At 48.2% G+C, this 16,382-nt stretch overlaps 1 protein-coding gene across 2 annotated transcripts in view; it reads left to right on the top strand.

Annotated features, from left to right (window-relative positions):
- The first annotated feature begins 3,336 nt into the window (after nucleotides 1-3,336).
- SEC13 (SEC13 homolog, nuclear pore and COPII coat complex component) overlaps nucleotides 3,337-16,382 on the top strand; it is a 34,181-nt gene continuing 21,135 nt past the window's right edge. The window contains exons 1-5 of one of the 2 annotated variants that reach the window (XM_026501357.4): nucleotides 3,337-3,435; nucleotides 6,089-6,133; nucleotides 8,362-8,477; nucleotides 10,906-11,057; nucleotides 11,615-11,748. In XM_026501357.4, the coding sequence (XP_026357142.1) occupies nucleotides 3,433-3,435; nucleotides 6,089-6,133; nucleotides 8,362-8,477; nucleotides 10,906-11,057; nucleotides 11,615-11,748 (450 nt within the window). In that variant the 5' untranslated portion in view covers nucleotides 3,337-3,432. Of the gene's footprint in view, nucleotides 3,436-3,923; nucleotides 4,014-6,088; nucleotides 6,134-8,361; nucleotides 8,478-10,905; nucleotides 11,058-11,614; nucleotides 11,749-16,382 lie in introns of those variants that run through there. The other variant, XM_026501358.4, reaches the window with a different exon arrangement.

The raw sequence follows: 16,382 nt of genomic DNA, 5'->3' as shown, positions 1-16,382 counted from the left end.
GGGCTTCCTTCCTACCATTGTAAGTACTATTCACTCAGGGTCACTAAATAGAGTGTCCCATAAGGAGAAACAAAAAGAGCATCCTAAATCTTGGGGGAAGCCAGATGTTCCTCCCACCATCTCACCTGCACCCTAAGCACGGGTGTTACCAGGAGAGGCCACCAAGCCCCCCACCCCAATCTCAGCTTGGGACCCAAAGTCACCCACTTTAGTTGTGCTGGGGTGGACCCTCCATGTGCCCCAGTCCAGAAGAGGAAGAGGGCTCTCTCTCACACCTGGAGCTACCGGAATGCGTGGCCCAGTTGTTTTTATTTCTAATTCTCCTCACGAAGAAACGTTTAGTCCTGTCTCCCTTTCCTGTACTGCCTTTGTGGGGGAGGGGCACTTCTTACTCTTTATTCAAAGTTTTTTCAGCGGTTTTGTGATCGGTCCTTTGGGATGCAGCAATTTCTTTCCTGGACCTTCTTCACACCACCCTGACTCCCCCTACCTATGCATGCTCTACTTTTGGGAGGCTGTCAGCTGGGTGTACTGTGACATGCCTCCCACCCTAAACTCTCCATAGTGTCTGAGATCCCATTAGAAGATGGGAGGGGTGTGTTTCTTGAAGGCTTTGGGTCTTCCAGAGCCAAGGCCTATCGAACAGCAGAAAATCCCCAGGTCTTTTCCAAGTTCCACAGCAAGCTCTCCCGATTGGGATGTAGAGAGCCTACTCACCCGAGGAGAGGGAAGGGGATCCCAGCCCCTGGGCATCAGCCATCACCCCCTCCACCAAAAACAAGACCTTTGAGGCTGCTCTGGGACCTTCTCGGCCCCCGAAGTCTGTTTTGTAATGCCCGTGGTGCTGTCCCTCCGGGCCTTTCCTCCCGGGGCCGCCGCACTTTGCTAACTCTCGTGTGCACACATTTTATAACCGAGTCGCGAGGAGATGGTGCCGCTCCAGCTTCCACAAGCCGCCAGGGCTCTGGGGGGCTCTGGGACAATCGGGGCTGGGAAGTGACTGTGCTCTAATTGTACACTCTTTATTTCTCTGTATCTCTGGCTTGTGCTCTTTGTAATTAATGGGATTTGTCTGCCTTTTCAACACTATCCTGAGCAATAACAATAAATGCACACGTGGAAACGCAGACACGGTACACATCACAAGGCCTTTTTCCGCAGGACAGGTGGGTCCCCACCCTCCATGCATTTGAACTCGGGAAAACGGAGTCCCTGGGAGGGAAAGGCGCTTTGTCCAAGGGTGCGTAGCTCGGTGGGTGGTCTCTCGCCTTCCACCACGTCACACCTTTCAAACTTCCACCATTTAAGGGAGAAGGTTTAACCTACCATAAGTCATCAGCTTTCCATGAGGAACAGTGGACAGTCCCAAAGAGCAAGACTTAGGAGGAAAAGGCTTCGGGAGGCGGAGGAAGAGATTTGGAGACAGAAGGTCTGGGAGGTAGGGGCACATATTGGGGAAAGCTAAGAATGGCCTGATTTGGGGTCTAGGATCAACTGGAGGGAGATGATGGGACAAAAGATGTAGGTGGCATCCCTTACTGGGGAGGGGGGAGGCAGAGGGGAGCCTGGCACCCTAAGTATCTGAACTTTGCAAACCTCTGCTGAGCACCAGCAGAAAACAAGAATGTGCCCAGACCAAGAGATGATCTCGATGTTGGCTCAAAGGTTGAGGGTTGCGCTTGTGCTCCTTCCCCCACTGACACAACACTGACACAACACACACACACACACACACACACACACACAAGACCAGCCCTTGTCAGGGAGAACTGGTCTTCAGATCAAGCACCATATAGGCCCATCCAAGTTCCAAACAGTTTCACCTCCCAGGGTCCTTTACTCCCAAGATGAACCTGCAGCATGGACATTCTAATTCCCACTTAACAGAAGAGGAGACAGCAGCTCACAGAGATGAAGGGTACACCCAGCTAGAAAGGAGAAGGCACAGTAGTACTCCTAGCAGTCCTGATGCCAGAATTGGCACTTGAAACCTCTATATTACAGTGCCTTTCAGTCCCACCAACAAATACCTTAATGAATAAGATACAGTTGCATTGCTTGTCCCAAATCCCCAATCTCTCCAACTTCAATGCCCATACCAGGAAATTCCTTGAATAACAACTATGCCCCATGCGCTTATATTTGTATCGTATCAAAAATGTCCCTGTCCCCATTTTCCGCTTGAGAAAAGCAAGGCTCAGAGAGAAGTGTTGCACCAGAGAATGAGTGGTGCAGCTACAGACGGAAGGCCAGCGCTTGTGCCTTGAAGAACGGGAGACCCAAGAGCCCCACCCACTTTGTCCCCCACTTCACTTGAAGTGCCACCCCCTAACATCCCTGCAATATTTCTCCATTAGCAGGAAATAATCTTGAAAGCTGGGGCGGGGGTGGAGGGTGGGCTGCTGTCTGGAGGCCCAGCCCTTAATTCTGTAAGACCCCACGCCCTTGGCCCCCTCTCTCAAGCTCCTTGGTGGTCTAGGTCTACCACACTCTCTGAGCCTTAACATGGCCCCTCCAGCAGTGACCATCTCCAGCTAGGGATCTTCCGTCCGGTGTCAAGAGAGAAACTGACGGATTGTGACTTACTCAAGGGGAGCCTAGGCTCCACCCTAGGTCACTGGACTCCTTAACGCCAGGAGGAGTCCAGGTCTGCCAGACCGTGTGTGGCTGAGGGGAGCTCCCAGGCTCCGTCCAGCAGGACAGCATTCTCCGTGTGCTTGTGGGAACCCCAGGACCTAGGGCCTGGGGCCACTGGGGTTTAGGTCCTCGGTTCTAGCTGCGGGAGCCTAGCTCACCTGGGGTTTCTGCCTCACAGGATCCCAGGACTGTGGGGAAGGGGCCGTTTGGAGGCATTGGGTCCCACCGCTTAGAGAGGGCAGGGTGAGAGGGCTCAGCCTCTGGTGGCTGGTGTTCCCTGGTCTTCTCTGCCCCTGGTCCCACCTTTGGGTCCTGAGGAGGGACTAACAAAAAGGAAGCACTAGGATCGGTCGGTCTACCCACTACCCAAAAAATCACTCATCCTACAGTGTTCATCCAAAGGCCGGTCGCACCCAGAACCGCGGAGAGGCGGGTGAAGCTGTAGCTATGAATCCTTCCTTTCGTGGACAGATCTCAGCAAAAGAGAAGGGCTGGTCAGGAGAGAAGATGGGCTAGAGCTTCCGATTCCAAAGCCCCACGATCAGGCTCGCCACGGAAACGAGAACCCAGCCCCTTTGGTCTCCCGCGTTTGGCACACGGAAGGGGAGGGGCCTCGGGTGGGCGGGGCGCCGCCCCGGAAAGCCTCGGAACGTTTGTGCGAGGGGACAGCGTTGCTACCCGGCTGCTCCAGCGCCACGGCCCGACCGCCCGCGAGCCCGGCGCCGGAAGTGAGCTGTTCGGGGGCGCCGCCGGGAGCTGCCACGTCCGAGACCAGGAGCTGCTACCGTCGCAGCCATGGTGAGTACGGGGACCGGGGACGCGGCCCTCTCCCGGTTCCTTGACAGTGTCAGGGTTCAAGCCCCGGGCTGGGGCCGTTCAGTTCGCCTCCGCCGCTTCGGGGTTTGCGGGGTTCTGGCCCTGCCTCTCGGAACCTTTCGAAGTGGGAGGCCACCGGGAGGCCGCGGAACCTCCTGGAATTCTGCGGGCCGTGCCGCTGCCGCGTCTCTCGCTCCTTCTTTTCTTCCTCTTCCCCCGACAATTGAAAACAAAACCCGGAACACCGTAGGAGCTACTGTATCCTGAGCCCTTAGTAAGTTACAGGCGTTGTTCATAATCTCAGCCTGCTAACAGCCCCGCAAAATAGGAGCTGCTATTACCGACACTCTACAAATGAGGTAGCTTGAGGTTCGAAGAGGTGAAGCCTCTTATACTACGGGTTAAGTGGCAGAGCTGAGATTCGAACCTTTGTAACCACTCCCTTCTACCACCTACAACCTCTCCCAGCAGAGATGTATGTGGACATAGACGTGGGGCCCCGAAGTATGACGGGCAATTCAAGAAACTGATGTTAGGATGAGCTAAATTACTGTCTGAAGGTGAGGAGTTGGGTTTTTAAATCTCTGTGGTGTCCAGTGTGAATGAATGACTGATTGAATGACTAATGAATAAAAGCGAGTCGGTGGAGCCTGGCACAGAGTGGGGGTTCAGGTAGCCAGTGCTTTCAGGAAAATGGGTGTGCCTGGGGTTTTGAGGGAACCTGGGTGAACGAAAAGTGAGGACACTGGGTTTAGTTCTTGCCTTCCAGAGTTTGAAATTACTCATCTCTTTAGGCCCCTGATTCTTCAGCTGCTGAGGACAATCTCTTATGCTCTGATACTCAGCTCTCTCTAAATGAAATTTTAACTCTTCAGTTCTGAAGAGCTGAATTGTTTTAAGGGCTGCCTCTTACTACTTAACAAGGACCAGACAATGTGAGGTGCTCAGGAGGGAGGACTTTTTTTTTTTTTTTTTTTTAAACAAAGGAGCTTTAAAAAAAAAAAAAAAATACTTGCTCAGAAGTACGATTCACCATCCTGGCTGGTGGGTGAGAGTAGTTAAAAATATATGCTAGTTATCTTTAAGGCCTTTTGGTGACCTGGTATGAAACTACCAGGAAACTTTTTTTCCTGACTCTGTGTAGCCCTCAGCCATTGATTTAGGGAATTCAATGTAACAGCTACTTTATGTTGTAGATCGGCAGCCTGGTAGAGTGGAAAGCTTTGTGAGTTGGAAATTAACAGGTGGGGCTCTTTTTCCAGCTCCGCCTTTAACCAGCTCTGAAACTTCAGCAAGTGCTCCCTCTTGTCTGGACTCCTTCAGTTCCTTAGTTATCAGACCGCTCCCGTTAATTCTGCCCTTCGTCCTTCCCAGTGCACATGTGAAAGCTCTCTGTAACCTAGACAGCTTGGCAAGAGTAGGAGACACTTTATCTTTCTTACTTGCCTCTGCAGACGTTGGAGCTTCACTTACTAGGGAGTCTCAGATTTTATGAAAGAATCTATGCTTACTTGATAAGTACCTTTTGAACTGCTTTGCACCTGTCCTCTTCCAATGTCCACCTTTCTGAAAAGTCAAGTCAGACTTTATACCTGCAGGGCTTGTGCTAGAAAAAGATGAAATGAGGGAAGTGGTAAGAAATATCAGTTCCAAACTGAAACCTCCCTTTCAACCCTTTTCTATCCCCAGAATTTAAAGAGAGTAGTGGTTGAGCAAAGTAAAACTGTTTTCGTTCACTTATTCAGCAAGCAGTCACTGAGTTCCTTTTGATTGCAAAGCACTGTGCAGGGTGATTTGAAAAGATTCAAAACTGTGAATGACACAGACCCTGGGTCTAAGGAGCTCCCCTTCTGGTTGAGAGAAGAAAGGGTGTAAACAGTGTTGTAGACATTCAGTGCTTCAGATATTCAGAGGAGTCCAGCTGGTTGGGGAATCTGGGAATCTTCAAGAAGCGGGGCATAATTTGAGCTGGACCTCAAAGAATGAGTGGGAGGGTGATGACCATGGCATCTGTGTTCCAGCCCCATAAGCTGCTCAACCCAGGATCCCATTAGGTGACAGCTTAGAATCTGTCATAAATGGTGGACCAGGGAGCAGTCCATCTTGAATCAGTTCTCCAGGTCTTAGGTATTAATTATCTGATAGGCCCAAAATTGCCTGTGACATCAGAAGTTCCGTGGTCCAGGAAGGAAACAACAGCCATAGATCCCCCAGCATCCCTCTTCACCCTCAAAGTGGTGAAGACTGGTTGCCATTCTCCCCTCTGCTCATGTTATTCCCTCTGCTTGGACTAGACCTTTTTTCCCCTGTGCCACCTGGCAAATTCCTCGTCTTCTAAGCCCCAGTTCATGTCTACTACCAGCAGCTCCTCAGGCCACTATACTACATGTAAACTGCTATTAAAGTACTTATCTTTCCATGTTAGGGTTACTTATGTACAAGATTTTCAGGGGCAAGAATACTTGTATGTGTCTATATCTCCTGGCATGGTGCTTGGCAAGAAGAAGGTACCTAAAGTAAATGTTTAATGAGTGAATGAACAAATGCAGTCAAGAACCTTGGTAATGAACGGTAGTTTTAATAAGATGATTGTATTCTGCCATTGTTTATTTACCAGCTGTATCTTTGGTTCTAGGTGTCAGTAATTAACACTGTGGACACCTCCCATGAGGACATGATTGTAAGTATTCCTTTAGCCTTCCCTTACGGGCTATGGATGTGGCCATGTCAGTGCAGGGGAAGCATTTCTGTTGATCATTTGTGAATCCAATGTGGCTCTGCACCCTTGAATCAAGCTGTAGCCTCGGCATATGGTCATTCTCCCAGCAATGCCTGCCACATTGGCAGGGCTATGGCATTCTGGTCACTCTCTGGTGGGAGGAACCTAGGAATGGTTTTTGGCTCAAGGCCCTCAGTCTTCAGGCCAACAAAGTAACCTGCTCTGGGACAGAAGCTAAGCTGATGTGAAAGTTTGACAATAGTCTTCCCACCTGCCTTCCCCATGGTGCCACTGCTTAGCCCCATTGGAAAGGGAGCTGGAAAAGAGAGAATGGGAAGATACCTCAGTACAAGGGCAGAGAGCAGGCACAGTGAAAGCCCAAAACAGAGCCAGATAGGACCACCACAGACAGTGTGCCAGGCGAAGCCCTTTGAACCAGAAGTCATTAACTCAGGGCGTTTCCTGGGAGACAGCCATGGGGCTCAGTATCAGAGGACAGGGCCGTGGGAGAAGGTCCAGAGGTTAAAGTCTCCAGCAGCAAAGAGCAGACTCTGCTTCATGCAGGGCCAACCAGTCTAGGCAGCCTTTGAGCAAGACCCTGGTCAGTCAGCTTACAGCATTGCATCTCAGGGCTCCTGCCCACCAGCAGTTGCTTTTTGTCTTCTGAGAGGTTGCCTGGTCACAATTGTATACGTTTCCTGAATGCAGTCATTTAAACACACCTTCTTGGAGACCGTGGTACGTCGGGTAAGAAAATCCAATCTGAGACCCCCTAGCCAACTTCTTAACTCTTCTGAGCTGGCCTTGATTTCCTCATAGCTAAAATGAGAAAAATAATGGATATGCTACCTGTGTAGTTTGGGTTTGAGAAACAGATGAGGCAAAGTAGCAGTGGCTGATGTCTGCATGTTCAATAAGTGTCAGACCCCATACCATATGCTTTTCAGTCATTGTCTCATTGAACCTTCATAACAACCCTCAAAGCAGATGCCACCATTAGCCCCATTTAAAGAGAAGGAAACTGAGGTTCAAGGAAATTATGTAATTTTTCCTACAGAGCAGGTAAGGTAAGAAGATAGGGTTTAAATCTTTTAGGTACTATGCCCTACTTCCTCCCGAAGTGTGTGATAGCACTCTGCAGGAGAGGTACTTAAGGAATCGAAACACTTTTACTGCCTGTCTTCCAAGAAGCTAAGACCTAGACTAGTGGAGGGGGTTGACTTCCAAAGAAGAATCAGGATGTTTTTCTCAGGTAGGGAGGTAAGGAAGGAATGTTGAAGCAAACAGAATAACTGCTTCTGTTGAAAGGATAGTTTGTTCTGGAATACCATAAGAGTAACAGCTGATAGTTCCTAAAATTCCCAAAGTAAGACAGTTGAGGAAGGTGCCATCTGTTGGAATGGGCAGCAAATAGGAAGGACCAGGATGTTCAGTGGGGCAACAGGCATTGTGGCTCAGAGGAACAAGATAGACAAGAGCTGTAGGCAGGGACCAGCCCTAGGTCTGCATGGCCAGTCAGCATTGAGAAGGTCGATTCATCAGTGGTGGGACTAGTGACATTTAAGGCATGGGTGGAGAGTCTGGGGTACTGGGCATAATACTAGCAAAAAGGACTAGTACAAATCCAGGAACAAAGATCCACAAAGGATCTAGGGCGATGGGTGGAGGAAGGAGCCCAAATGTCTGAATAGAACCTTGTGTCCAGGCCAGATGTGCATTATGGAGGACCTCTCTAGGCCCTACAGGCACTCAGAGGCTGCTCCTTTGTGTCAGCATTAGCCCTGGGTTCTGGGGCTGAGCTGAACCTCCGGGCATCTTCCCCAGTAGCCCACAGAGCCTCAGAACATGGTGAGGCCTGAGGAAGGAAGAAGAAAAGGAAGGCTAGCTAGCCATTGTTTTGTCTCCCATACGTACCCTACAGAATAGGATTGGAAACACTTCCCCTGTGTATGTAAAGGGTCTGAAAACAGCTAGGTTCTTTTGTCCCTTTCAGAACGACATTGCCTGTCAGAGAAATGGAATGTCGAGATGCTAGCTTGTTGCCTGATAGTGATGTTCCTTTGAGGTTAGATTAATTTCAGGTAAACTCTGGTCCAGACTAGATTCTGTCCTGGTGAGTACCCCACCCCACCTGACCCCACCCCTGTCCGCCCAGCCTGCAGGCTTCCCAAGCTATGCTCCCTTTGCAGCACGACGCCCAGATGGACTACTATGGCACCCGCCTAGCAACCTGCTCATCAGACAGGTCCGTCAAAATCTTCGATGTGCGAAATGGAGGACAGATCCTCATTGCCGACCTCAGGGGGTGAGTGCAGCCCAGTCTGGGTGAGATCTCAGAATGGTTGGGCTTTTCGGACATGGCAGGAAAAGCTGAGAACCCAGATCCGAGGAGCCCCACAGTGCATTTAGCAGAGAGGACACCCGGGTCCCAGCCAGGCACCTGTCCTCAGCAGACATCCCAGGCTGATGGATCCAGGAATGAATCCCAATTTTGCTTCCCAAAAACCCACCAGAAGACCTTGGGTAAGAGTCAGTCTACCTCTTGAAGACTTCACCTGCTCACCCTCAGAAGGGGCTGTCGTTGCCTCCCCTCGGGTGGTGCCCGCTCACAGCGTGCCTTCAGTAGCTACTGCTGCTTTTACAGTGGAAAAGAACTTTTTCTTTTTCTTGTTTTTTAAGTGCAGCCAACATGATCTAAAGTGTCAAAGGCAATACTGTAAGAATAATGTTAATGTAAGAATGCCTTAGTAATTACATAAGTCCTATAATTTTGCCTATTTGCATGTCCACGGCGGATACTCAGTGAACATTTACAAAGGTTTGATTCCCCCTCTTCCTACCAAGATTCTTGAGATCCTTGCTCATTTTTATGGCTATACCTCTACTGCTTTCCCTCAGTCCACTGCCTTTCAAATAAATAGTTCTTAACCTGGGTTCCCCACATCTCTGAGGGTTCTTTGGATAGAATTCAGGGGCTGGTGAACTGGGGCTGAGAAAAAAAATCACATCTTTATTGTCAGTGACTCAAATATTTAGCATTTCCTTCAATGATGGATATAGGCTAGAAACCACAGTAGCATTCAGAGCACCTGTAACTTTGTTACCAAGAGAAAACACAGATATCTTTATATCACATTCCATTTATAGCTGTCTCAAAAATAGCACTTAGGCTTATCACTAATTTGAAATGAGAGTGGTTATTAGAGCTGCCATTAGAGTTTGTTAGTTAATGTGCTGACAGAGAAGCACATGTATCACTATATTATAAATCCATCTTTAACATTTCACTCAGTGTATTTATTTCATTATAATTGGGCTTCCTTTATAATCCTAGCTCTGTGTATTGTATCCATTATTCTGAGAAGGGACCAAAGCCTTCAGCAGACACACAGGAGAAATTAAGAACCCTGACAAGTAGGAGCTCAATACACGTTTGTTAACTGAATTAAGGCATAACTGAGTAGCCATTTAGGGAGAGGGGTGTAGAAGAAGTTCCCCTCTTTCTGAGTGGGAAGTGTCAAAAATGGAGTAACTGAGGGGTCACATGCTACTTTCCCTGTGCAGCAGTAGCAGCTCTGGCTGTGCAGAGAGCTGCCTCCTGCCAGCACTGGCAGAGGCGGTCACATCTGCTGTCACTCGGTCCTTTCTGCCCTTTTCTTAGGCTGAAAAGATGTGCAATATTGGATAAAAAATTCACACCCCCTTCTTTTTTTGCTCAGTTAAAACTATGCTGGTTGTAGGACATTGTCATCTTCTGAGGGGTTCCTTGGTGGCTCCTTTGTGAGGCCTGGGAATTGTCCCAGCCAGAGGGAGGAGGACACTTTGAGTATCTGGAGCCCTGGGTTGGAGGAGTGAACAGGGAGCAGCAATACCAGCTGACAGGCATGAGTGTTTTTTTTCTTTTCTTGTGCCCAGCACTGTTCCAAGTTTTTTATGTGAGTTATCACCTCTGTTTCCCCTCCTGAGCTCACTATGAAAGACGTCTCGCTGATCTCTCCATTAGGAGACTAAGGCGTAGAAAGGACATGGCCCTTGCCTAAAGTCAGACAGCTAATAAATGGAGAGTGGGGGTGAAAGAGCCTGGGCCGTCCCCTCTGCCGTGTCACTTCTTGTGTGTGGGTGCCCACCCTTGCCTGGACCTGAGGGACGGCCGCAGTACATAGCCCAGCACCAGTATGCGCTCAGATAGTACTTAGCAGGTGAATGCGTAAAGATCACAAGAGCAGAGGAGAGACGTGCCCTTGAACAAATTAAAAGAATAGTGCAAGTATGAAACAGTGCCTGCTCAGAAGTTAACTGTCTGGAAGGGTGAGTAGCGATTCACTCTACAAATACTTCCTGAGAACTTGTGGGTGCAAAGCTTTGCTTGATCGGTGCACAGATGACTGGTCTGAGAGGCTTCTCCGGGGGATGGCAGAGGTAGGTGGTGCTGGCTGCAGCGTGCGACGAGGGAGGGTTGTGTCAGGTCGGGACAGAGAGGCTGACTTAGAGTCCTGCTTTGTTTTCAAAGCCTCTGTGACCTCTGGGCCTCAGGATCATCAGTGCCCCACAAAGGCCTCTCTTGGCAGTGACTTCTTATAGGTCTCCCTTATGAAATTCTCGGGCAGCTCTGTCCTGAGATGCTCTATCTGCCTGCCAAGAAAGCCAGTCAGTTGGGTCCAAAGTAGGAGCTGGCGGAGCACCGCAGCTTCCTGTGAGCCGTCTGAGCAGCCTCTGACCCTGTTCCCTTATAGTCATGAGGGTCCTGTGTGGCAAGTGGCTTGGGCTCACCCAATGTATGGCAACATCCTGGCATCCTGCTCCTATGACCGGAAAGTCATCATCTGGAAGGAGGAGAATGGCACGTGGGAGAAGACGCACGAGCACACGGGACACGACTCCTCAGGTACAGCAGGTGTGGCAGGAGCAGGTGGGCGGGGCATTGCAGCCTGGCTGCGGAGCCCATGCCCTTCCCCTTGGGTTTGGTTGGCTTTTCTGCTGTCTATCCACAGCAGAGGTAAGGCTCTAAGACCTAAAGCCAGTCTAAAGCAAAATAAGAAAAGGAAAAAACACAGTGAGGTTTTTTAAAATTTTATTCATTTTAAGTACTGGTCTTTATTCTCAGATTATTGTCTACTCTACTTTTTTTTCCTAGTTTTAATTTATTTTTATTAACATACGGTGTTATAGTCGTTTCGGGTATATATTATGATTCAGTATTTCTATCCATTACTCCATGCTCATCACAGTAAGCGTACTTTTAATCCTCTTTATGTTTCACCTCGTCCTTCTTTTTGTTAGGGTAGACTGTAGTTTATGAAATTATGATATTCATAGGTAATGGGTTTTTAAAATCTCCTTAACTTCCTCCTGGTGATCCCTGCAATTTTATTTTAAAAATTTCGTAAAACGGTAAACCTGGGAAATCAAAGTCGGCTAACTGTGCTTCCCTCCTTCCTGCAGTAAACTCTGTGTGCTGGGCCCCCCATGACTACGGCCTCATACTGGCCTGTGGGAGCTCGGATGGGGCCATCTCCCTGCTGACGTACACCGGAGAGGGCCAGTGGGAAGTGAAGAAGATCAACAACGCTCACACTGTAAGTCCAGACCTTGTCTGTGGGTAGAGGGTAGCTCTGCTGCCTTGCCATGTGTCCTGGAGACTCCCTAGAACGGTGGCAGGAGTAGCGTCACTGATCTGTGGGGGGCGGGGTGGGGGGGAACTGATGCTCAGCAATGCTTGGTGGGTCGGTTTTGAGCCTCTTTAGACAGACAGACGCTGCATCCAAGGAGGCCAGGCTGTACCAGCCTCATTCATCCCAGGGCGGGGGGTTGGCACAGGTTCCTCTCTGCAGGCTCCCAAATTGGGAAGGGTCAGGGCCTTGGCAAGGTGGCAGCAGCAGCCTGTCTACCTGCTACCTTTGCTATGGACACCTCAAGTTGACATGCTCGCAGTGGTCATTGGGACCGCCTAGGAGTGAATGATGTTATAAAGAGCATTATAGGAATTCAGTTCCTTTGTACTTCCAGTCATTAGATGTTGAAATAGTCAAGAAAGCACTGTGGACAGTACAGGAATAACTCATAGTACTTGAGCCCCCACTGTGTGTCAGGTAATCCTCACAAATGTCTGCAAATGAAAGAAGAAACTACCAAATGTACAGACTTGCAAGGTAAGTAGTCCTGTTCCCATTTTATGATGAGACAGATGCGATTCAGAAAAAGTAGATGACTTAGCGAAGGTGCCGTGCCGGGGTTCGAACCCAGAATCTGCGTGCCTTCTCACTGTGCAATAGTTCCTGCTTTGGTGGCCCCAAATACTTCTGCAGGCTACCCAGATGGAAACTGAGTAGCTCCCAACCTTGACACTGTACTTGTACACTTCTCAAATTCAGGGGATCCACAGCCTGTCCGGTCCCCAAGGCCCCAGGAGCCTGGCTCAGCGTCTTTACTTGAGGTGCTCAGATTCCCATCTGCTGACTAACTTGCAAAAGTGAATAGGCTCAGAGGCTTCTGGGGAGATATTGGGGAGTGGCAACACAGCTTTTCAGTCTTTCCTCATCTCTCTATAAAACCAACAGAGCAGCTAGATAGCACAACCAAAACTTCATGAACATTTACAACAAAACTGGGTAACAAGATATTCCACAAGCTCCAAAATAGAAACAGAGAGGAATAAACCAGCAACAGCCACAAGCCTGCGTGGTCTTGGTGTCTGAGCAGGAGGAAGCAGCGGGGTGCCTTCCAGCAGACCTGAGACGGGGAGTGCTGCCAAAATAGCCAGCAGGGGTTCACTGGAAAGCATAGCTAGCCAGTTTCTTGTTTTGTTTTGTTTTTTAAGATTTTATTTATTCATCTGACAGAGAGAGGAAGGCAGAGGGAGAAGCAGGTTCCCTGCTGAGCAAGGAGTCTGATGCAGGACTCAGTCCCAGGACCACGATTTGAGCCGAAGGCAGATGTTTAACGGACTGAGCCACCCAGATATCCCATAGCTGGCCAGTTTAAGAACAGCTGAAACTTGGGGAAGTTTTGGGGTTTCTTTTGTTTTTAACCTTTTTTTTTAATTGATATACAATTGACTTACCATAAAATTCACCCTTTTTAAAGTATACAATTCTGTAGGCTTTAGTATAGAGCTGTGCAAGAGTTGTGCAGCTATCACTGCTTATTTTCAGAACGTTTTCATGACCCCAAAAAGAATCTTCATTAGGAGTCACTCTCCACCTTACCCCCAGTGCAGCCACTAATGTACTTTCTGTCTGTATGGACTTGCCTATTCAGGACATTTCCTCTGAGCGGTATCCTACAACACAGGCATACCGTGGAGCTATTGTGGGTTTGGTTCCAAGCCACTGCACTAGAGGGAGTCAGAGGGATTTTTCGGTTTCCCAGTGCATATAAAAGTTATATTTACGCTGTCTCATAGTCTTATGGTCTCTTAAGTGCAATAATAGCATTGGGTCTAAAAAACAGTGTACATACCTTAATTAAAATTTATTTTACTGCTGAAAAATGCTAGGAATTATCTGAGTGGTCATCGAGTTGTAATACTTTTTTTGCTGGTGGAGGGTCTTGCCTCAGTGTTTGGCTGCTGACTAATTGATCCTGGTGCTTGAAGGCTGCCTTGGCGGTGGTAATTTCTTAAAATAAGACCGCACCGAATCAGTTGACTCTTCCTTTCACAGATGATTCTCTGTAGCGTGCAGTGCTGTTAGTTTACCCACACTAGGACTTTCAAAATTGGATTCCGTCCTCTCAGACCTTGCTGCTGCTTTGTCAGCTAAATGTGTGTGATATTCTAGATCCTTTGTTGTCATTTCCACAGTCTTCACAGCATCTTCAGCAGGAGTACATTCCATCTCAAGAAACCCTGCTTTGCTCATCTGTAAGCAGCAGCTCATCTTGTCAGATTTGATCGTGAGATCGCCGCAGCTCAGTCACATCTTCAGGCTCCACTTCTGATTCTGGTCGCCTTTGCACCACATCTGCAGTTACTTCCTCCCCTGAAGTCTTGAACCCCTCAGAGTCATCCATGAGGGTGGGAATCAACTTCTTCCAAACTCCTGTTCATGTTGACATTTTGGCCTCTTCTCATCACCCATGTTCTTAATGGCATCTGGAATGGTGAATCCTTTCCAGAAGGTTTTCACTTTATTTTGCCCAGATCCATCAGAGAAATCACTATGGCAGGCAGTTAAAACCATATTATAATAATAAATAATAAGACTTGAGGGTAGAAATTACTCCTTAATCCATGGAAATTGCTGAATGGATGTTGTGTTAGCTGGCATGAAAATGACATTAATTTCATTGTACGTCTCCGTCAGAGCTCTTGGGTGACCAAGACATGCATTGTCGGTGAGCAGTAACATCTTAAATGAATCTCTGAGCAGTAGGTCTCAACATTGGGCTTAAAATACTCAGTAAACTGCATTGTAAACAGATGTGCTGCCATCCAGGTTTTGTTGTTCCATTTATAGAGCACAGGCAGAGTAGATTTAGCATAATTCTTAAGGGCCCTAGGATATTCTGGGTGGTAAATGAGCACTGGCTTTAATTTCAAGTCACCAGCTGCATTAGTCCCTAACAAGAGAGTCAGTCTGTCCTTTGAGGCTTTAAAGCCAGGCAAGTCCTAGATGCATCTTCCACTAGAAGGCTGGTTTATCTGCATAGGAAATCTGTTGTTTCGTGCCGCCACCTTCACGAATGATCTCAGCGAGATCTCCTGGGTGACCCGCTGCGGCTCCCGTATCAGCACTCACTGCCTCACTTTGCGCTTTTATGTCACGGAGGCGACTTTCTTCCTTCACCCTCACGAACCACCTGTGCCAGCGTCACACTTCTCTTCTGCAGCTTGCTCACCTCTCTCCGCCTTCACAGAAGTGAAGAGAGAGAGGGCCTTGCTCTCCTTTAGGCTCTGGCTAAGGGAATGTTGTGGCTGGTGTTGTCTTCTCTCCAGACCACTACAGCCTTCTCCGTATCAGCAGTAAGGTTGTTTTACTTTCTTATCGTTTGTGTGTTCAGTGAAGTAGCACTTTTTATTTCCTTCAAGAACTTTTCCTTCGCATTCACAACTTGGCTGTTCAGTGCAAGAGGCTTAGCTTTTTTGGTCTCAGTTTTTTTTGTTTGTTTGTTTGTTTTTAAGATTTTATTTATTCATTTGACAGAGAGAGACAGCCAGCGAGAGAGGGAACACAAGCAGGGGGAGTGGGAGAGGAAGAAGCACGCTCCCAGCGAAGGAGCCCGATGCAGGGCTCGATCCCAGAACGCTGGGATCACACCCTGAGCCAGAGGCAGACGCTTAATGACTGCGCCACCCAGGCGCCCCTGGTCTATCTCAGCTTTTGACATGCCTTCCGCACTTAGCTGAGTCATTTCTAGCTTTTGATTTAAAAGTGAGAGACGTGGTACTCTTCCTTTTACTTGAACACTTAGAGGCCATTGTAGATTATTAACTGGCCTGATTTCAATATTGTGTTTCAGGGAATAGGGAGACCCAAGAAGAGGGCAAGAGATGGGGGAATAGCCAGTCAGTGGAGCAGTCAGACACACACAACATTTATCAAATAAGCTTGCCATTTTATATGGGTATAATTCATGGCACCCAAAACAATTGCAATAACAACATCAAAGATTGCTGATCGTCATATAATGAATATAATAATGAAAAAACTTGAAATATTGTGAGAATTAACAAAATGTGACACAGAGACATGAAGCGAGCAAATGCTGTTGGGAAAATGGCACCAACAGACTTGCATGACACCGGGTTGCACACAGCTTTAATTTGTGAAAGAATAACTGAAGCTCAGTGAAATGGAGCACAGTTGAATGAAGTATGCCTATATGTGGCCTTTTGTGATTGGCCTCTTTCACTTAACATCTTTTCAGGGTTCATACAGTATGTATTGGTGCTTTATACGTTTTTATGGCTGTGTGATATTCTAGCATGTGAATTTACATACTTCGTTAAACCACGTATCAGTTAATGGACATCTTCAGCCATTATGAGTAATGCTGCTATGAACATTCATGTATTTTTGTATGTATGTTTTTAATTTTCTTGAGTATATACCTAGGAGTAGAATTACTAAGTCAGGGCGCCTGGGTGGCTCAGGAGGTTAAGCGTCTGCCTTGGGCTCAGGTCATGATCTCAAGGTCCTGTGATTGAGCCCCACATCAGGCTCCCTGCTCAGCAGGGTGTCTGCTCCCCCCCGCCCCAACCTCCACCTCC

Source organism: Ursus arctos, unplaced genomic scaffold (assembly GCF_023065955.2).
Source record: "Ursus arctos isolate Adak ecotype North America unplaced genomic scaffold, UrsArc2.0 scaffold_14, whole genome shotgun sequence".
Taxonomy (NCBI): Eukaryota; Metazoa; Chordata; class Mammalia; order Carnivora; family Ursidae; genus Ursus; species Ursus arctos.
The sequence above is the reverse complement of the archived record's forward strand: the minus strand, read 5'-3'. Positions and strand labels throughout refer to the sequence as shown.